A 22,405-nucleotide genomic window follows, 5' to 3' on the forward strand; every position below is an offset into this window, starting at 1 on the left:
CCCTTTTTTCCCCTGCTTTTCCATCTCCCCCTACCACCCGTTCCTCCCCAAGCCCCTACACCTTTTCTAATGACTTATACCCATATACTTTCCTTCGCAGCACAATCTGTAAACAGTTAGATTCTGGCTAGTGCCACCTTAAAGTTTCCATCTCTTACAGTGACCCTCACTTAACACCCTCCTACCCTGCAGCCAGACTACTGTTTGTACAAATTACAAAACAGGAAAGATACCGGGGTTTCTGAGCGATATGACACCATGGCTTGAAGTTTTGAAAATAGATATTTAAATATCATATATAATACAAAAATACATACAAATTTGAATAAAAGAAAGGGAGAAATGGCAGTTGCAACCAGTTAAAAACAAAATTAAGCCAGAGGCATAGACCCATTAAACATGTTCAGACATAACCATAATAAATCAATATATTCTGTAAGTCCATTCCCTACGCGTTTCACAACTTGGCTTCTTCAGGGGTTTATGACCTACCCACCCAAAATGGAGTGGCTTACTGAGGGTCTAGCTTTCTTATGGAGCCTAGGTGGAGAGATAGTCCTCCAAAAGGGAAATGCTCCATCCAGTTCTTTGTATCCAAAGGAGGGGAGAGAGGGAGGACCTCGGGCCGCTATAGGAGGGAGGAGCCACCAATCCAGGCTGGAGAGAGAAGGCTGCCTGCACCTATCCTGTGGTGTTTCTATATTCCAACGTCCATAGACCTGTCAGTAGTTGGCTGTGAGGTAAAGGGTTGTGGTGAGGGTCTGATCGATTGTGGCAGCCTTAGTGACTCCAATCCATCTGCAGCCAGGCATCTCCAGCTTCCATGGCTCCTCCCTCCTATAGCGGCCCGAGGTCCTCCCTCTCTCCCCTCCTTTGGATACAAAGAACTGGACGGAGCATTTCCCTTTTGGAGGACTATCTCTCCACCTAGGCTCCATAAGAAAGCTAGACCCTCAGTAAGCCACTCCATTTGGGTGGGTAGGTCATAATCCCCTGAAGAAGCCAAGTTGCGAAACGCGTAGGGAATGGACTTACAGAATATATTGATTTATTATGGTTATGTCTGAACATGTTTAATGGGTCTATGCCTCTGGCTTAATTTTGTTGTTAACTGGTTGCAACTGCCATTGTTCCCTTTCTTTTATTCAAATTTGTATGTATTTTTGTATTATATATGATATTTAAATAAAAATCTATTTTCAAAACTTCAAGCCATGGTGTCATATCGCTCAGAAACCCCGGTATCTTTCCTGTTTTGTAATTAATATATTTTAGGGGGAGAGATTACACCTGGGGGGCCATGGGCCTGGCTACCCACAACTGTCTTGTACTGTTTGTACAAACTACTAATTGGCTACCAGCTGGCAACTAAGTTGAGTCAGGTCCAGAGACATGTTGATTTTCCAACACATTGTAAACTATGCGTACATGCTGTGACTTTACTGGCTTGACTGTAACCCTATTAAATGAAACAAAAATATGGGAGGAGGGGCATTACTGAGCCTAAAGCAAATCTTTCAATATCGTCACAATATGATTAACCAGCTGTTTCAAATGATAGCCTCCTTTCCCCAAAATGTGTAGTTTAAAACAGACATAACAAAGATGTTATCAAATGCCTGGGTCACTCTTCTTTATACTGAACAAGATGGGTGCCCATTGGAGTTTTTGTTTACTAAATCATATACCAGTAAGTTTTTCATAGGCTAGATAAGTTCATAATTGGGAGAGGTTTCTGTAACCATTGACACAGAAGAGAGTTGCTTTATTATCACACTCTACTCCCCCCCCCACCCCATGTACAAACATGGTATCAAGCAGATTTTTCTTTTAACAGACTATCAGTACCTCCTTTCAATAACTCTCCAGAGCTGACGCCAAAAGTCTAGATTGCGTTCAAAAGGTGTAAGAATTAGCTTCTTTTCTTCTTCAAGCCTGTTGAAAAATGATGATTGACTTTAGGAAAATTTAAAAACAGTACTCTTTAGTCCACTCTTGTATCCATTAAAATCAATAAATGCTATTTTAAATGCTTATTTTTAAATGCTATTAGTATAATAGTTAGTAACCTGTTTCTCACAGCAGAAATTAGTCTGGAACGGTGGAAAGTGATATATGTGAATCTGTTTCATAGCATACTGTAAATAGTAACCCAACATGATTTCAGGAAAAGTAGCTGCTTAGCAAGAAATGAGCACAGTGGAGTCACTGACAGTTTGATGATGCTGTTTTCACAGTCCAATGACCGAGTAGGTGACAAAAGGAAGTTGCATTAGTATATGCTCCTGGCTATACAGGGGTGAAGGAATCAGAAAGTTGTATTTGTAAATACAGGCAGGTCAAACCTTTTACAGATGTCTTCATAGTTTAACTGAGATCCCATTTCAAAAGGATTACTACAACCAAATATATGTCCCATTTTATAAGTACATACGTAGCGAGCTGGCGCCTCCACTTCAAGAAGCTCTCCCGTTCTGCTTGCTGCAGATCTTCCGCACTTGTATTTTCATCCCAGTGTGGCCTTAAGTTGTAGAATACAAACAGAAACCAATCATGTCATTCCCAATACTCACATTTTCAGCTATAAATGGTTCCAGAGCCCAACTACATGTGGACATAGTAGGCCCTAACAGAACTTCACAGCTAAAGTGAGATGCTTGTGTCTGTAGCATTAACAAATACAAACGATTTACAGCAAGCACAGACATACCTCCTTGGAATGCACAGAAACTGTTTATTCTCTTCGTGGAGTTTCTGAATTCTGTTTGACTCCTCAGATGTTAGCAGACCAGTTCTGTGTTCAGCTGGGACAAATGTAATATTCAGTTTCTCTACAAAGGAAGGCAAGGATTAGTTCCATTAAAGAAATGCATGACAGCGGCAATAAGTAATTTTTAATTTTCTCTGTACACAAAATACCAGAAACAGTCAGATATGCAAGCAATCTTCAGCCCTAAACTAACATTTTCAGGGGCCCAATGTGAGTTTATATTTAAGATATAAGAGGCAGGGAAATAAAACTCAGTACACGATCCACATATATTCTAGGTGCTGGGGAACAACACAAAATCGCTCAGTTTTCTAACCTCATATCATCTTCCCTGGGATTTGTCCACAGCTGCCCACAGACATGAGCCTGTTGCAGCCAGATTAGCAGGCTATGGGATGCTTAACTCTGCATTAGAATAGAGACTCTGCTTGACTCCCTTTGGGGGAAAGTTTTCTAATGTGTTGTCTTGAGTCTAAGAGAGCTTTTCCCTAACTTTAGATAGTTACTTCAACCCCACTGTTTTAATACTTTGAGTTATTGACCAGGAACAAGAATGTAACATGTAAAGTCAGAACTCCTGATTTCAATGTTTGTTCTAGGCCAGTGACTTAAATTATTGAGGTTATTGAATCAGCATGATAGCTTTGTAACTAGCATTTTCAGATCGATCAAAAATGGCAGCATCCATATTTCCTCTGTACAGGTTTACTTTACAGGGCACCTTCCCTGTCTTGCATTGCTTTTGATCCTTTACCTACTGCCTCCATCTCTTGTTTCCTCTCTTCTCTCTTTGCACCTTATTCTCCACTCCTTCAGCTCCCCTGTGGATGGATTCACTAAGTTGTAACTTTGTTTGTTAGGTCCTGCACCTTATGGACAAAGAGTGACATCACTCGGGAAGCGCTCTCCCCTTGTGATGGATATGGGATTATCTGCCCTTCTTCTGCCATTTGGGCAAGGCAAATGAGGCATAGACCCCAATGCCCCATTTACTGGTTTGTCACCTCTTGCCCCTCCATCCCTTAAAGCCCATAGGTATCGCTATTGACACTCACATGAGACCTACTTCTAACTTTTATTTTGGGTTTTCACTGGGATATGTTCCCCTCCCCTTTTTTGTTTATTGGCACTGTTTTGAAAGATGCAAGCTGTCTTAGACCCCATTCACACCTAGCGACATACCTTTTGCAGCGGATCCGCACGGCCGGGATAGCGCGACTTTCGGGGCGACGTTCCAGCGACGGTAGCGCGACCTTCCCCGTCGGGCTCCATAGGAAAAAAACAAAATCGCGCAAAATCCGCCGAAAAAAAGGGTCCGGTAGAAGCGACTTGCGACCGCGACGAGCGACATGGAGTTAAGACAGCTCCATTGAATAACTTCTCGCGATATCGCGCGGCAAAAATGCGCGATATCGCGGCGGAAATCGCGCGACAATTCGCTATATGTGAACGGGGCCTTAGGTTTATTGCGATTTCTATTATATGTAACCGAAACTTCAAATACAAATATTTGAATGAAAAACTACCTGGAAGGGTTCTGTACAATGTTGATGTACAAAATGCCCTCTGAAGTCACATTTTCTGTTGGAGTAATTGGCTTACCGCTTTTTAAAATTACAAATCAAATGTCAGGCATTCCCTGCAATAAGAGTTTTACTTTTGATTAGATATAAACACAAGTTTTTCTCTCTGAGGAGATTTGGGTGGTTATATTGAAGGCCTACCCTCCCGCTCAGATGTTAGTTACAGAGTAAACAAGCATCAATTTCTAAACAATGTATATTTCTGCAAACCCTGTGATATATATGTAGATCCTTAAAATGTATGCAGTTTATATAGAGAGAATTGTTTTTCTTCAACAAAAGTTACACGGTAAAGCCCAACTTTGGCCTCTGGCTGCAATACCCTTTAATCTGGTGTTGTACACCACATAACCTTTTGTTCGCCAAAAGAGGTTTCAAGTCCTCTGGGTTGAAGGAAGCTCACCGTCACCTAATCCGAAGACTAAGGAAAACCTGAATGCAGGGTGTCCTGGCCACACTCCCTGCATACAGCACCCTGAACTAACAGTGTATTGACACAGAGAGCGGTGCCGATTTCATCATTTCAATATCGCTCGCTGTATCATCTAGACTGCCTACCTGCAGGTACACCGAAAAGGAAGAGGACGCGATCATCATGTGGAGATTTAAAAAAAAAAAAAAAAAAACATTAGATACCGCTAGGGAGGCTTAAGGGTGGAGGGGGGCAAGGAGACCACAGTTGTCCTTTTAAGCAAAAGCACACTTAGACATAACAACAGGGATGTGGAAATTAGGAAAAAAAAAAAAAACCACTAACAACTTGTCCAAGGACTAAAGTGGGGGCCCTATCAACTTGTCCCTCATGACAATCTACAAAGAAGCGCTTCTCATTGGTCAGCGCGGTCAGGTGACCACATTGATCAAGGAGTGCTCACAATTTGCAAGCGAAATTAAAAATTCATAGGACAAGGCTGCGCTGGATAGAAGTATGGGGTGCGGATTGTACAACCATACTGCTGGAGGGGCAGGACTTTTCGCTGAAAGGCAAGTATAGTATATTTTTTTCCACTTAATTAAGAAGCCCATATATGATAGCGTTTGGAGTTGACAGGTTCTCTTTATGGAGCCTGCCCTCCAATACAGAAGCACAAAACACAGCATTGTTCTTAATCTCCTGTGCAGCCCAGCTTGCGACAGCTGAGACAGGAGGTGCTGCGAGTACAGCGCTCCCATCTCACTGATCACATAATTTGCCGTGGTCCTGGATCCCCCAGGACAGGGATGGCCAAACTCCGGCCCTCCAGCTGTGGTGAAACTACAAATCCCATTAAGCATCTCTCTCCGGGAGTCATGTCTGGCTGTGAGAATCTTGCAAAGCCTCATGGGATTCGTAGTTCCACCACAGCTGGAGGGCCGCAGTTTGGCCACCCCTGTCCCAGGAGAACGGCTGTCCTCCAGAAGAAGCTGTATAGTCGACCAGATCCCTTGTGCAAAACAAGCGGCGGCTTCCGTGCTCTACATTTAGCCCTGCTTGCCAGCAGCAGGGCTAAATGTAGAGGGAAAAAAACCAAATCACACCATGAAACTACCCTCCATCTCAAGTATACGCCATAACAAAACGCAAGACCAAATGATCCCCAGTTTCTGAATCCCAACAGCAACTCTGTGGCAAAAAAAACAAAACAAAAAACTGCAGTCAGCTACAAATTTGATTTTGTTTTAGTGACACAGTAACTTCATGTCCCATCTTTATTACCTTTCACTCGCATAGGTCTAGTCACTGTGCTTTACAAATACATTAGTGTACATTAATGGAAAGATGTTAGAACTGTTTTGCTCACCTGCAACAAATTCTGTTCCTGCCAACTCCGCCGTGGCAAGAAAGTCATCAAGACAGCTTTGTTCTGTCACTGACTGGAGATTAAGCCTGCCCCAGTCATAGCCATCATTCAACTCACTTGTGTGCAGCTGCAAAAGGACACAATGTGGGTTAGAAAGACCGGTAAAACCGGCCTGTAAATGCATTTTATCACAGAAAGTATAAGCAAAGAAATGCCACTGCATTATTATCAAAACCATTCTTTGCTTTCTAAACACAAGTATCTAGTTATCTAGATACAGAGTTTAATATCTCTGATAAAGCTAAATAAAACTTGAAAACACAAAATCCCTGAAATTCTAATGTTTTCTACCTATCTTGTGTTTTGGATTAACCATCTCCGTACTACTGCATTGTAAAAAATAACCTCCACCGTGCCTGTGAATGGCTGTGATCTGACATGTCATTGGACAGCACAAGCACAATGTACTAAGCCAACTAGAGTGGCTCTGTACCTTGTGCTTGCTGTGAACCAATAGTTTTTACAAACATTTAGCACAGTCACAACCTTTAAAAATGTAACAAAATGAAAGATAAATGTAAGCAAACCCAAATGTATTTATTTTTTCCCTTTATAAAGTAAAAAATAAAAAAGCCAGTGGTTATTAAATGCCACAAAAAGAAAGCTCTAGCTGTATAAAAAATGATCTCAAATTAATTTGGGTTCAGTGTTGCATGACGGAGTAATTGTTAGTCATCACAGCACTGAAAACTAGCCTGATAATAAAGGGGTATATACAAGCTGGTACTCAAGTCCACCACGTAACTAATGCATAGCTAGAGAATTATGAGTGATGGTCTTTTTTGAAGCATTGCTTGCTTTTATCAGGCTGTTTCTGAGCACTGAGTAAAGGATTACACACATATCTGCAGTCAGAGTCATCAAAAAGGGTGAAGTTCTAACTAGGGATGCATCAACATTTCGGCCACCAAAATATTTTGACTGAAAATGGTACTTTGGGCAAAATGCTCATAGTACCATACTGGCCGAAATTTCAGCGCATCTCTAGCTTCTCTCCTACCTGCTGGGCGATGGTCTGTGTCCCCTTCGATCCCTGCTGCTCTTCCCCGCCTCTGCCAGCAGAGGCATCATGGATAAGAGGGGACATAGATGATACAGCTGCCGGCAATCCGCGAGGAGGAGAGAAGCTTTCAGGATGCCGAGCGGGGTGCCCCACTCATCCTCCTGTGACAGGTAGAGCAGTCAGGATGGAGAGCAGGTTACAAGCACTCAGGACTGATCACTGACTGTTTGTAAATAACTGAGGACATAGTATGCTTACTGTGTCCCCAGTTATGAATGAACAGGAAGTGCTCTTCATCATTACCTGTTCATTTATGATTGTGGACAAAAAGGAGGAGGAAGAGGAGAATGTTTAAGAAAAAAAAAAAGAATGAAAGAAAGAAATCTTCGGTTTTGGCCTGACAATTTTTATTTTCGGTTTAAAAATGTCATTTTGGTGCATCTCTAGTTCTAACTTATTGGAAAGACACTCTGTAGCTGTAACAAAAAAAATACACCTACAGGACATTATATTCCAACTTGATTCCATTTGACTATACACAACTTTTTATGGCATCCCCAATTGACTGGTGAATTAACAGTACATGTATTTAAAATGCAGCTTGTAACTGGTAATACAAAAGAAGGGTATTCAGGGAAAAACTAAAATACTGTTCCTGCACAAGATGGCCAGATGGTACAATAAAAGGTTCAAAGAAGATGAGGCAGCCTGGATATGGAGGGTGCCATGTTGTATCAGTCCCCTGCCAGAAGGAGATAACCCCATATAGAAATTGTTGAACCAGACAAAGAGGGAGACTACATATAAAGGGGTGCCATGTTGTATCAGCTCTCTTCTCGTGTCAGGCACACAAATGATGAGATATCCTAGGTATTAAGGGGCGCGTCATGTTGTAGCAGCCCCTTCTTGGGTCAGACACACAATGGATGAGGCAGCTTAGATATAAAGGGGTGCCCAGGGCCGGTGCAAGGATTTTTGCCTACACAGGCGATGGTGAAGTTTTCTGCCCCCCCGCCACAATGTCATCCCAACATCCCCATACATTTTATTTGTGCTCTATGAAGCTATAATGGCTCTCGCTGTGGTGTATGCGGCAATACCGAACATGTATAGCGCAATAAAAATTTTCGGATGTAGGCTCACAAGCTGCCTGCTTTGCCTAGCAACGCCTGCCCTGGTGACATAGAACAAGCAGGGAATCACCACCACTCAATAATGAAAGCAAAATATGTCCTTTTTATTGGACCAAAGCGTCATAGAAATCCAAAAAGAACCGACATTTCCAGGCCGCGCAGGGTCCCTTCCTGCCTTGAGGAAGGAACCCTGCGCGGCCCGGAAATGTCGGTTCTTTTTCGATTTCTATGACGCTTTGGTCCAATAAAAAGGACATATTTTGCTTTCATTATCGAGTCCTGGTGATTCCCTGCTTGTTCTGTGTCTGCACGGCGCCATCCGTGAACCAATATCACTGCGAGCACCATCTTCTCTTACTTGGCCGGGACTGCTGTGAGGTGTGCGGAGGGCTCCCCCAACGACCTGCCCTGGTGACATAACACAATTCTATGTAGCATTATACAGAAGAAGTACAGAGTACTGTAACAGTACAGAGAACCGCAGAATATGTTGGAGCAGGACCATACACTAACGCCAACTGCTCTCCCGAGTCACCAACTGCACTCCCGAGTCGCTGATTAGTGCAGTTTCCATACAGCTTTCAATTGAACCACGCTAATTAGTGTGAATGGGGCCTAATACTAACGGGACTTGGGACCAATGTGGGGAGAAAGAGTTAAAAAAAAAAAAAACACACACACTGCAGCTCAGGACCTGGAGACAAAGGGGGTAGGAGAGTTAAAAAAAGAAAAAAAAACACATGCTGCAGCTCAGGAACGGGAGACAGAGTGGCGAGAGAGACAACAAACTCACCTACTGAGTCCACAGAGGAAACATTTCATGGCTGTCAGACGGCCACACTGGCTCCAAAGTCGCACTCAGTGGCACAGGCACAGCAGAGGGAACCTAGGGGCAGGGTCCAGCTCACAGGTGTCGAAGCTCGGGGGCCCCATAACGCAGCGGTGGCCACTGATCACTAGGATTTTTCCGCCCTCATCCCTTCAGCGCCCTCAGGCAGCCGCTTGAGCTGCCTTACGGTAGCGCCGGGCCTGAGGGTGCCATGTTGTATCAGCCCCCTTCTCCTGTCAGGCACACAAACAATGAGAAGACTGCATATAAAGGGGTGCAAGGGTGTATCAGCCCCTTCTATCAGGCACACAGAGAATATGGGAGACTACATATAAAGGGATGCCATGTTGTATCAGCCCCCTTCTTCTGTCAGGCACACAAAGAATGAGGGGAGACTACATATAAAGGGGTGTCATGTTGTATCAGCCCCTTCTTAGGTCAGACACACAATGGATGAGGCAGCTTAGATATAAAGGGATGCCATGGTGTATCAGCCCCCTTCTCCTGTCAGGCACAAGAAGAATTAGGAGACTACATATAAAAAGGGATGCCATGTTGTTTCACCCCCGCCCCCCCCCTTCTCCTTTCAGGCACACAAAGAATGAGGGGCCTACATATAAAAGGGTGTCATGTCGTATCAGCCCCCTTATCCTGTCAAGCACACAAAGAATGAGGGGCCTACATATAAAGGGATGCCATGTTGTATCAGACCCTGTCAGCCACACGTGTCAGAGGAAGACACTCACCCAGGAGTCTTTCACTCGTTGCCCTTTCTGGCTCTGTGCTCGGTCTCGAATCAGGGCTCTTCCTAAACCACATGCTGCTTTCTTCTTCCCCATCGCTGTCACACAGGATTTACCAAGGGAAACACGTGCCCGGATCCAAATCAGAAACACACAGGAAGCCACGCGGGTGTAACAGAAAAATCGCTCCCAGTGTTTTGTAATGTGTGCTCCGAGTTCCTCACGCTTCGAGGATGCCTAGATTCATCCAATCAGGGGAGGGCGGGGGTGGAGCTAGGTTCTGCTGATGTGTGGTGACTGTGTGTGCAGTGTTCTCCCATAGGGTTAACAACATTACTATAGGGAACCTGTACAGTCATTTCTAAACTTTCCTTGAAAGTGACATTTCCCTGGCTGCCAGTCAGTCACTAGTCTCTGATCTAGAACAAGTATTCAGCCCATAAATTCGGCCTTTGCCTGCTGCATATTTGTTGGTCAGTGAATCAAAGGGTATTAGGGCCCGTTCACACCAAGCCTATGTGTTAATTGCACACTTCTATGTGATTAATGCACGGTACCCCACAACGCACCTACAGTGCGTTAACAGTGCATTTGAATATCATCCCAAGCCCACCTTTTGGGCACAATGCGTTTGAACGCTGTGCATCGTGCGATACCGCAATAATATGTGTTTAAAGGGCCTGTTTACACCGCAGTGCACAATAACATATGCACATGATGACGTGTTTGCATATACATGCATGTAGGGGAGGCGAAATGTGTTTTTTTTTTAGGAATACACAGATATCAAGTACTGTACTTGGTACAAGTACTGATACTTTTTCAGCTCCAAGAGCAGACTAGAGAACAACTCGAAAGTTAGGAGGCAACTCTCATTGGCTACGGGGCTCCTGGGATTTGTAAATCCCTGCTTTAATGTATGACAGGTGAAACTCGAATAATTAGAATATCGTGCAAAGTTCATTTATTTCACTAATGCAACTTAAAAGGTGAAACTAATATATGAGATAGACTCATTACATGCAAAGCAAGATAATTCAAGCCGTGATTTGTCATAATTGTGATGATTATGGCTTACAGCTCATGAAAAACCCAAGGACCCCAAATCCACAACCTCAAAAAAGTAGATTATTACATGCAATCAATAAAACAAGGATTGTACATAGAACAATATCGGACCTCTGAAAAGTACAAGCATGCATATGTACTCAGTACTTGGTTTGGGCCCCTTTTGCAGCACTTACTGCAATTACTTTTGCACGATATTCTAATTATTCGAGTTTCACCTGTGTGCCTGGGTAGTCATATATGACTATATATCTATAGTTATGGCCAGAAATTTTGGGACCCCTGCATTTCTGTCAGATAATGCACCACTTCAAGCAGAAAATTGTTGCAACTACAAATGTTTAGGCATTATCATGTTTATTTCTTTTGTTTGTATTGGTATGACACAAAAAAAGTAGAGAAAAAAAAAGCCAAACCTGACACATTCCACGCAAAACTCCAAAAATGGACTGGACACATTTATTGGCACCTTCTCCAAATTGCAAGAAATAATTGCATTCCAAGTTTGTAATGCTCCTGTAATTTGTAGTTTAACTCACCTGTATCAATTAACAGGTGCTGAAAATATAGAAATCACACCGGCAACCAGTTAAAATGGTGAAAAATGGACTCAACCTTTCTGTTGTGTGTCTCAGTGTGCCACATGGAGCATGGAGAAGAGAAAGAGCAGCAAAGAATTGTCTGAGGATTTGAGAACAAAAATTGTGAAAAAGCACGGACAATCTCAAGGTTACAAGTCCATCTCCAGAGATCTTAACATTCTTATGTCCACTGTGCACAGCATTGTCAAGAGGTTTACACCGCATGGCACTGTAGCTAATATCCGTGGACGAAAGAGAACAATTGATCAAAGATTGCAATGAAGGATTGTTCAAATGGTGGATAAAGACCCTCCATCAACTTCCAAACAAATTCAAGCCGACCTTCAGGCACAGGGTACAACTGTGTCAGCCTGCACAATACGCAGCCATCTGAATGAAAAGGGACGCTTTGGTAGGAGACCCAGGAGGACCCCACTACTGACACAGAAACATAAAAAAGCCAGATTGGAGTTTGCCAAAACTTACCCGAGGAAGCCAAAATCCTTTTGGGAGAATGTGCTGTGGACAGATGAAACAAAATGACAGATTTTTGGTAAAGCCCATCATTCTACTGTTTTCAGAAAAAGAAATGAGGTCTTTAAAGAAAAAAAATACAGCCCCCACAGTCAAACATGGTGGAGGTTCACTGATGTTTTGGGGTTGCTTTGCTACTTCAGGCACTGGATGTCTTGACTGTGTGCATGGCATTATGAAATCTGAAGACTACCAAAGAATTCTGGGGTGCAATGTAGGGCCCAGTGTCAGAAAGTTGGGTCTCTGTCAGAGGTCATGGGTCTCATACATAGGGTTGTTCGGACAGTTCGGGTTTTGAATGCTCTGTTCGGGTTTCATGGCAGCAGAAACCCGGACACAAGATGTCAAGCAGACAGGGGCCAACCAAAATTAAGATAGGGGCTACTGGCCCCACACTGAAAATAGTCTCACCTGTAATATTTGCATATGAATGGGTGGCGCTATTTAGATATGAATAAGCCGCGACTAATTTTCCCCAAAAATTGTCAGCGCGTCTCTAGAGTGTTCGGGTTTCGCTTGAAGAAAAGGTGGCAGCCCTACTCATACAGCAGGACAATGACCCAAAGCACGCATCAAAAAGCAACCAGAAATGGTTTTAGACAAAGTGCTGGAGAGTACTGGACTGGCCAGCAAATTCACCAGGGAAAGTGGAATGACCTTTTAATGCTGGCAACCTAATACCAATACCACCAGTCATTTCTCCGTCCTCACATCTATACTCTGTTTATAGAACATGATGATTTACAGAACATTAGACCGCTGCAGCAGAGGGGGAGAGAGGCGCCAGGACTGGCCTAAGAACAAGCCGGTTCCGAGTATCAGGTGAGTATAACTTGCTTTTTTTAGCACCCAGACAAAAATGAGCACTTAACTCTTGAAGTGCAGGGGTGGCCCCACTGCAAGAGGTAAGAAATATTCTGCCCAGGATTCTGCTTTAAAATGGAGCTGAATTTAAAAAGTGAGGATTTGCTATGATAAAGGGAACATCTTGAAATGATAATTGTGCAAAAAAATACCCTGAAATATTTGCCTTTTGTCTCTCATTCCTCCTGAAAAATAGCAGTGCACTTCCTGGCATGTGAGTGTGCCTGGGCAGTCCTACTAGTCTCAGGGGATCTGGAGTGAGATTTGGTGATGTCCCTACTATGCAGCTCATTGTTCTCCTTGCTGGAGGCTCCGTCATGAAGAAGTAAACCTCTACCAAGACAGACACAGTGGGGAACAAGGCCTGATAACTCATGGGGATCAGCTGCAGGAGACCACAGACAATACTGGTGGCGGCTTCTCTGCCCATGTCTGCCCTATGTGAGTGCACCTTATATGGGTTTAATAGTAAAGGTGGTCTTGGGTAATGCATGAGATCTCTGTACTTTCTTTTTCATTTCATTCCTTTTCCCTCTGCTTTTATTTTTGGGACACCGCTTCCAGCTATTTTTGGGATACAGCTTCCATAGTTCAGTTCCTCTTTAGGTAGTAAGGGTTCATTTTAAGAGGTGGTATATGTGTTAAAGAAGCACTGCAACGGTTAAATGCTTACAGGTTAAAAAAAGTTATACTCACCCGATGCTCTGAACCAGCTTGTTCTTAGACCAGTCTAAGCGTCTCTTTCCCTCCTCTGCAGCAGTCTACGGTCCAGTAAATCATCACATTATATACACAGTGTGTAGATGTGAGGACACTTTCCAATGCTGCAGTGGAGGAGACAGGCTGGAGTCCAGATCTAAATCGCATAGAGCACCTGTGGAGAGATCTCAAAACAGCAGTTGGGAAAAGGAACCCTTCCAATCTGAGAGACCTGGAGCAGTTGGTGAAATTAGAGTGGTCCAAAATTCATGTAGAGAGGTGTAAGAAACCCATTGATTTCAGTTATTTTGTCCAAGGGCTGTGCTACCAAATATTAATTGAGGGTGCCCATAATTTTGTCCAGTCCATTTTATGAATTTTGCGTGGAATGTCAGGTTTGGCTTTTTTGTTCTCAACTTTTTTGTGTCATGCCAATACAAACAAAAGAAATAAACACGAGGATGCCGAAACGTTTGTAATTGCAACAATTTTCTGCGTGAAGTGGTGCATTATCTGACAGAAATGCAGAGGTGCCAATATTTTTGGCCATGACTGATATATATATATTTAGGGATGCACCAATACCATTTTTTTCAGACTAAGTACAAGTACTTGTTGAAGAACTCACAGATACAATTACCGATACTTTTTTTTTTTTTTTTTTTTATTGTCATGTGACAGTTTTTCTAAAACAATACAGACTAATGATTTCAGGACAGGGGTGGAGCTCCAGAGCCAGGTCCCAGCTGCAACCGCTGTGACCCTGGTAGTTCTCGTGAAAATGCCAAGTATCTGCACCGATAGTATCTACAGATACTGGTATCTGAACATCCCTAGTTTTTAATGTGACTATTTTTTAGGGGTCTACCAGACCCCTAATGTCACCTAGGGACCCCAAAGACACTGATAAAGCAGCAATCTGCTTCTCCTGCTGCAGTAACCAGAGAAATGACACACTGAAAGCAGAAGTGATGTAATACATAATGCTTCTGGGTACAGAGATCTGAGGGGAGATTAGCTACTGGAAGTGTGCTGATTTCCCTCCTAAGTGTAGAGACCTGCCATGCCAGTCCCGGGCCCGCACAGGGGACAGTGGAGTCTGGGATAGCCAGCAGTGGAGGGTGCACACTCCACAACACCATACAAACAATCGAGCGGCTCTATAGCTACCCAAACACTTGTATGTAAACAGCCATCGCCGGGTGTAAGAGCAAGAGTGGGAAAAGCTGTTCAAAAACATTCACCCGCATTTCAAGTGGTTAAAATCTGAGCATTGCACTCTCCTTCAACCCTATGAAGAACTCATACTCCAGAATCCATTTGGAGTATGTGTCTCTAGGATTGATTGGAGAGTGCATGTGGGTGCAGAGAAGATTTTGACAAGAGGAGACAGAACCCGCCAGGCAGGTGTAACCGTGCTAACCGTGTTGATTTACACTGCAGTGTTGCATTAAAGTTAATGTGGTACTGCCATGACGTGTGTCGGGGTGTCATTTAAAGAAGAACTCCAGAACCCTTTTTTATTAACCCTTGTTCGTTTGTGTCTGGTTGCTAAAATAACAAAGTTTTATTTACCTGAACAACAGTCGGTCAGCTGCCACAGCGTTCTCTCCAGCCTGTCCCCTCCTCTGGAGCACATCGGAATGTTCCTCAGCATCCTCATGTCTATGCACAGTGTATAGATGTGATGGTTTACTGGACCTTAGACCACTGCAGAGGAGGGGGAGAGACATTCCAGGAACCGGTCTAAGAACGAGCCAGCTTGGAGCTTTGGGTGAGTATATCTTTGTTGTTGTTTTTTTTAGGGCTGTTACTGATTAAAATTTTCGTGTTCGATTAATCTAAATTTTTGTTAATCGATTAATTTAGATCAATTATAACGCACATACAGATTGAACTACATTGGCCTATATACATACAGCACAGCAATTAAGTAATAAAATGAACTAGGATCACACTATCCAGCACGGTATTAATCTCACATGCTCCACTCAATATGGCCGCCGCTTGAGTGGGGCAACTCAGAATAATAACGTGCTGGATTAGTGTGATCCTAGTTCATTTTATTACTTCATTGATGTGCTGTATGTGTATAGGCCAATGCCTTGGCTGGGGCTCATGCAGAAAGTTTCAAAAAAATGTTAATCGATCAAAAAGATTAACGATTAATCGAGAAATTAATCGTTAATTTGCACAGCCCTAGTTTTTTTAACCTAGACACAAACGAGCTGTTAACCCTTACAGTGTGGGGGTAGTTTTTTCAGATTTTAAAAATCTGCAGCTGATTAAATCAATAACTGGTGACTCACCCCAAAAATCTTTGTTCAGGCACTTCCAGTTTTGGGGTGACAATATTTTGTTGTTGCCTTCCAATTAAGCCCCTGCATTGTCACCCTGTCACACATATCCCTGATGGAGACAACGTGCTACCCTGCTGACACACATTGTGCAGGCACACTCCAACATTGAAAGCCAATTCAGAGCAATGATATGAAGGGGACGCTGCAATGAATGCATTTAGACAGGAAAAGGCTGAAAGAGGCTGGAGGAGATCTGCAGCACTGATATGCAACAAAGGGTGAACAATCATTGAAAGCAGGTTGTTCTTTCTAAAAAAACAACACATGGAAGTAATTTAAGAAATATCTTGTTAGGGTTTACATGTAGTTTAAATAAGTCATGCCTTTCCAAATAAGCCTTTCAAGAAATGAGCATACTTTAATAGTTTTAAAAAAATGCCATTATGATGTATAATATGAAAAGAGAATCATTCTTCAATGCCTTTGAAAACCTGGCAAGTGGTCCTAAGGACTTTGGTTTACCACCCAAATCCCTGCCTTTGCGTCATCTGGGAGTTCTGACTTGTGAACAGTAACTTTCTCTTTTACAAACAGCATAGCCTGCTCACCCTTCATTCATAGAACAATGTGTTTTGTCTCCTTTAAATATGTGTTTTTGGTCCCCCTGGGTGCTTACCACGGCTGCAGCCCTCATTAGTTACATCTCAGCTTCATGTCAAATTTCTTACATCCCAACAAGTACAAACCTCCTAGCTGTAATTCCAAGTATCACCAACAGGTGGTAGCATTCCATAACATACCAGTATGACCAGTTACAGTATAGTATAGCCATCCAGACTGGAAAAGTCTATGCAGCATTCCAATAATTGCATTTTGTTCTTTGTTTACAAATCCATTGCAGACACCAGTTATGATAGTGCATTGCTCAGCCCAGCCGGGTCTCAAAATTAACTATTCATTTCATATACATCCACTTGCTAACAGAGGAGTGGAAAGCTGAACTCCAGGTATAAAGTATTATATACAGTGTACTTACATCGGTCCAACATGGCCCAATGTAAGTGTGCATATGTCATACCCAGGGCCGGATTTGCTCTCCCTGCCGCCCCAAGGCCAGATTCCGCAATGCGCCCCCTATCCGGCCAACCGAACCCCCCCCCCATCAACGGAGAATGGCAACCGGATGACAGGGGCGGCAGGGTTAGTTCTATTTTTTTGTTTCTTTATTTTTTCTTACTTTTTTATCACTTTTTTTATTTGTATTTACTTTTTACATTTTTAGCTTGTCGTTTACTTTTTTTTATTTTTTATGATTTTCTATCTTCTTATTGTTTATTTATTTTTTAATATTCATTTTCTTATTTTTTTCATTTAATTATTTCTTATTATTTTTTTATCAATTTTCTTTTCACTTAACTTTATTGCTATCACACAGGAGAAAACAATCCCTATGTGATAGCAATTTGAGGTGAAAGGTTCTCTTTATTGACCCTGTCACCTCCAAAACAGGAGTTCTAGCATAGCACTGTGCTAGAACTCCTGTTGTCACAGCTGAGGTAGGTGGGGAGGGGGGGGAGGACGGACGGCAGCACACATTATACACTTGTTAACGAGCGAGCGGATTCCCCACACTACATTTAGTCCTGCCTTCCCAAATCAGGACTAAATGTAGAAGGCAACTTGGCGCCCGGAACTGTATGTTCTGGCCGTCGGGGGACTCCACACCGCTGCCGCCCCTCGGCGCCCCTATCAGACAGGATAGTCTTTCTATCAGACAGGAAGTGAAGGGAAATCTCCCCAATGAGACACAGATGGCAAATAAAGCTGCCAGGTGACCGTGCTGACTAATGAGTGCTCACCATTTGTGAGGAAAATTCAAAATCCAGAACGCGGGGCTGCTTTACATCTCAGTACGGGGTATCGATAGTACACCTGTACCGGTGGAGGCGTTCGCCCAGAGGTAAGTATAGCGCGTGCGCGGGAAGGGGGGGATGTTGGGGCGATTGGAGGGTGTAATTCCATTTTTCAAAATTCACCAGGAATTACCCTTTAATGCTGGCAACCTAATACCAATACCACCAGTCATTTCTCCGTCCTCACATCTATACACTGTTTATAGAACATGATGATTTACAGAACATTAGACCGATGCAGCAGAGGGGGAGAGAGGCGCCAGGGACTGGCCTAAGAACAAGCCGGTTCAGAGCATCGGGTGAGTATAACTTGTCTTTTTTTTTAGCACCTAGACAAAAATGAGCACTTAACCCTTGAAGTGCAGGGGTGGCCCCACTGCAAGACGTAAGAAAAATTCTGCCCAGAGTTCTGCTTTAAGATGGAGCTGAATTTAAAAAGTGAGGATTTGCTATATTAAAGGGAACATCTTGAAATGATAATTGTGCAAACAAATACCCTGAAATATTTGCCTTTTGTCTCTCATTCCTCCTGAAAAATAGCAGTGCACTTCCTGGCATGTGAGTGTGCCTGGGCAGTCCTACTAGTCTCAGGGGATCTGGAGTGAGATTTGGTGATGTCCCTACTATGCAGCTCATTGTTCTCCTTGCTGGAGGCTCCGGCATGAAGAAGCAAAACTCTTCCTCTACCAAGACAGACACAGGAGACCACAGACAATACTGGTGGCTGCTTCTCTGCCCATGTCTGCCCTATGTGAGTGCACCTTATATGGGTTTAATAGTAAAGGTGGTCTTGGGTAATGCATGAGATCTCTGTACTTTCTTTTTCATTTCATTCCTTTTCCCTCTGCTTTTATTTTTGGGACACAGCTTCCAGCTATTTTTGGGACACAGCTTCCATAGTTCAGTTCCTCTTTAGGTATTAGGGGTTCATTTTAAGAGGTGGTGTGTGTGTGTTAAAGAAGCACTGCAACGGTTAAATGCTCACAGGTTAAAAAAAGTTATACTCACCCGATGCTCTGAACCAGTTTGTTCTTAGACCAGTCCCGGGAGCGTCTCTTTCCCTCTGCAGCAGTCTAAGGTCCAGTAAATCATCACATTATATACACAGTGTGTAGATGTGAGGACACTGAAGAAGATTCCAATGCTGCAGTGGAGGAGACAGGCTGGAGGGAGCACTGTGACAGCCGTCCGGCTCGGAGCTTCGGGTTAGTATAACTTTGTTATTGTAGCATCTAGACAAAAACGAGCACCTAACCCTTGCAGTGGGGGTAGCTCCACTGCAAGGGCTAAGAAAATGTTTTTCTGGAGTTCTTCTTTAACGTCAAGGTAATAAGTGTTATGGTGGTAATAACTTCTAGTTAGGGTTAGATTTACTTGTGGAGGACATGGGTGCTTATGGTGACCTTTACATGTGGTCTTAGTTAGCCCCTCTCTGAAACGTAGTACCCCCACCACCAGAAAATAACATCAAACCTTTACGTTGTACTCTTTTTACTTCTGTGAAAGAGTTTCCTGTAACAAAGACCAATCACTGCTGCTCTCTCATTGTGCAGAATGACTGGTCCTGTATCCACCCCCTCCTATAGTTTTCTGCAGGCTACCTGTAGTGGGTGGAGCTGTGTTGTGTCTTGTGTAGTCTTGTGCTAGCAAGCAGTAGACATATGTAAAAGGATTTTTTTTTTAAACCCCCCAAAAACTTGTTCAAAGGGTTAATACTTACCTGTGTCTCCGCCGCGCACTCCCGTCCGAACATCTGAAAATTTCTCGAGCGGCCGCAAAGGATCATGGGGCGGGCGCATGCGCATTTCAGATGTTCGGCCGAGAGACGAGGAGAGTCACAAGGTAAGTCTATGGAGCAGCATGCACCGGCACAGACTCCGTGGGACATCAGAGAAGAGGAGGATAGAGAAGTCAACGCTGGATCCGAGACCCGCATCCAGCGCTGGAGGGACAGCTAAAAACTACAGGAAAGAAGAAGATCGGATTAAGATGCATGATTTAACCTCTTGCCGTCCGCCCGTAGTAAAAAAACGGACGGACGGCACTGCAGCATCTGCGGGTTGCCGTCTCCAGACGGCATTAGCACTGTGGGGGCGGGGGGACTATTGCCCTTGATGTCACTTCAAATGAACCTTTATTGTGCCCAGAGTTCTGTTTTAGTTAGCATTCCTTAGCCCAGCTCAGCAACTAGTAATTCTGCTTTCAGTGTCCATTTGGTGATTGCATTGTGGACTTATTGTATATCCTTTGTGTCTATTGGGGAATATATTTTTTTCCTTTGTGCCCAGAACCATTCACACATAGGCGGTTCTACTCGTGCAAAGATGCGCAAGTAAACACGCAAAACCTAAAAAGCAATGAATTTCTATGGGGCTTGTTCACACCTACCCGTTCATAGTCACGCAAAACAACCAACTGCAACGCCGGGGAAAAGTACATGCGCGATTTTGTGGCAAATTTCAGTGCGTTCTGTCTCCAACAGACTGTAGTGTAGCTGCAAACGTGCACAAAACTGCACTCCTATTAAAAATTACGCATTTAAATGTGAGCACAAAAAAACGCACTGAATTCCAAACGCCTATGTGTGAATGGAGAAGTAGCAATCAGTAATTCTGCTTTCAGATCCCATCCTAGTATTTCCCAATTCTCTCTGATAACACGGATGATTGTGAGCTTATATTACTCGTGTATATTTTAATGAGCTGTACTGATTTGGTTTGATAAATGTACTTTTCCAGTTCCTCTTCATAGGGTTGTAAATGAATAAATCTCCTAGGTGTCTTAGGCTCTGATAGTAGGGAGAGGGTTAAGGGGGAGTGTCTCGTTCCATTTGCTTGCCTCCCCTCCCGTGTACACGCCAATGGTTCGTTCCAAGCTATATGAAGCGCTGCGTAGCTCTAGAGACCAGTGATGGGAAGAGGGATCCCCGGCGGTGTGAGCGGACGTATCATACTATGAGCACACACCATGGCTCTGCAGTGACAGCTCTCCTCTACACAAAGCAATGCTGTGAACACGATCGCACCTTCCTCTCTGCAGCCGATCTCCTCGCACCGAGATGTTGCCCTGGAAAAAAAGCAAATTCGACCTAATCGAGGAGGACGGCAAGCAGACCAAGCAGAAGGGCTATGCGGTGAGCCTGAACTACAGCGCCCTGACCTCCTTTGCCAAGTCGTGCCCGGAGGGGGCTCTGACCAGGGTGGGCAGCATGTTCAAATCCAAGAGGAAGAAGATTAAAATCACCGGGGAGGACCCGACCTACACCGTGCTGTACCTGGGCAATGCCACCACTCTACAGTCCAAGGGAGAGGGCTGCACCGACCTGGCCGTGTGCAAGATCTGGAGCAAGAGCGAGATGGGCAAGCACGGCACCAAGATGAAGCTGACGGTCAGCTCTCAGGGCATCCGCATGGTGCATGTGGAGGACAAAGCCAAGCGGCCCGGGCACCTGTACCTGTTGCACAGGGTCACCTACTGCGTGGCCGATCCCCGGCTGCCCAAGATCTTTGCGTGGATCTACCGGCACGAGATGAAGCACAAGGCGGTGATGCTGCGCTGTCACGCCGTGCTGGTGTCCAAACCGGAGAAGGCTAAGGCGATGGCGCTGCTGCTGTACCAGACCTCAGCCAACGCCCTGGCCGAATTTAAGAGACTGAAAAGGAGAGAGGATGCCAGGCACCAGCAGCAGCAGCTGATCGGAGAGCAGAACATCCCTCTGGTCCCCCTGAGGAAGCTGCTGAACGGACAATGCTGCTACAAGCCTCCTGTAGAGAGGAGCCGCAGCGCCCCAAAACTGGGCTCCATCACTGAGGACCAGCTGGGAGAAGAAGAGGAAGAAAGAGCCATGAGCTTCGAGTGTGAAGATGTCCTGGATACTGGAGGTGGGGGAGATGGAGGGGCAGACGAAGACCAGGTCAAGCAAGAACTGTCTCAGCTCATCAGTGACTTGGGGGAGCTGAGTCTGGGCAATGACTTGCAGACCCTCAAGGCAGACCTAAGGGTGACCAGACTGCTGTCAGGTGAGAGCACAGGCAGTGAGTCCTCCATAGAGAGCAACCAGGAGAATGGACACTTCAGCAATGGCTTTGAGGAGTGCAGGGTGCTTGAAACTGTATGAGAAGGGGGGCAGCATCCCTGGAACATACTGATGTAATGAAAGCATTAGAGATTGACGGCATCCTTTTCCTCCAGGGGCTTCATGGCGTTCTAGAGACCATGCACCTCCAGGACTGCCAGAGGCTTGCAGTTATAACTCCTCTACAGATGTCACCCCCCTTACAGAATGAAAAGGGATTTTCTGACAGTGAAGGGAAAACCATGCATATCTATGATTGCAGAATCTGACATGCACATGTTTAGGGTTCATCTGTATCGTGACTGATTGCCGACACATGGATGGATGTGTCTACAGTACTGAATAGTGTGCATGTCCTGTATGCATCATTCCAAAGGCATATTTTGATGCTCTTTGTGCCACCAACCTGTACTGTTCAGGGCTCTGTTCTTCGGAAGGTTGTGCATTGTGGGGAATGCATGTGTTTGGG

General features: G+C 44.2%; 2 protein-coding genes across 3 annotated transcripts in view; one reads left to right on the top strand and one right to left on the bottom strand.

Moving 5' to 3' along the window:
* LSG1 (large 60S subunit nuclear export GTPase 1) overlaps nt 1-10,116 on the bottom strand; it is a 27,453-nt gene extending 17,337 nt beyond the window's left edge. For both annotated transcript variants that reach the window (XM_018567560.1, XM_018567552.1), the window contains exons 1-5: nt 9,906-10,116; nt 6,135-6,261; nt 2,711-2,831; nt 2,435-2,521; nt 1,849-1,935 (exon numbers count right to left, since the gene is read on the bottom strand). In XM_018567560.1, the coding sequence (XP_018423062.1) occupies nt 1,849-1,935; nt 2,435-2,521; nt 2,711-2,831; nt 6,135-6,261; nt 9,906-9,998 (515 nt within the window). In that variant the 5' untranslated portion in view covers nt 9,999-10,116. The remainder of the gene's footprint in view (nt 1-1,848; nt 1,936-2,434; nt 2,522-2,710; nt 2,832-6,134; nt 6,262-9,905) is intronic.
* Nucleotides 10,117-20,766: 10,650 nt separating this feature from the next.
* On the top strand, nt 20,767-22,148 carry FAM43A (family with sequence similarity 43 member A). The gene has a single exon (XM_018567571.1). It carries the CDS (start codon nt 20,920-20,922, stop codon nt 21,976-21,978), a length of 1,059 nt encoding a protein of 352 aa, XP_018423073.1. The 5' UTR covers nt 20,767-20,919; the 3' UTR covers nt 21,979-22,148.
* The last annotated feature ends 257 nt before the right edge of the window (nt 22,149-22,405 follow it).

This window comes from Nanorana parkeri, unplaced genomic scaffold, assembly GCF_000935625.1.
Source record: "Nanorana parkeri isolate BGI_ZX_2015 unplaced genomic scaffold, ASM93562v1 scaffold29, whole genome shotgun sequence".
NCBI classification, from domain to species: domain Eukaryota; kingdom Metazoa; phylum Chordata; class Amphibia; order Anura; family Dicroglossidae; genus Nanorana; species Nanorana parkeri.

Excerpts from the sequence above, each read along its gene's own strand:
- FAM43A (XM_018567571.1), top strand. The coding sequence starts at position 20,920 with ATGTTGCCCTGGAAAAAAAGCAAATTCGACCTAATCGAGGAGGACGGC.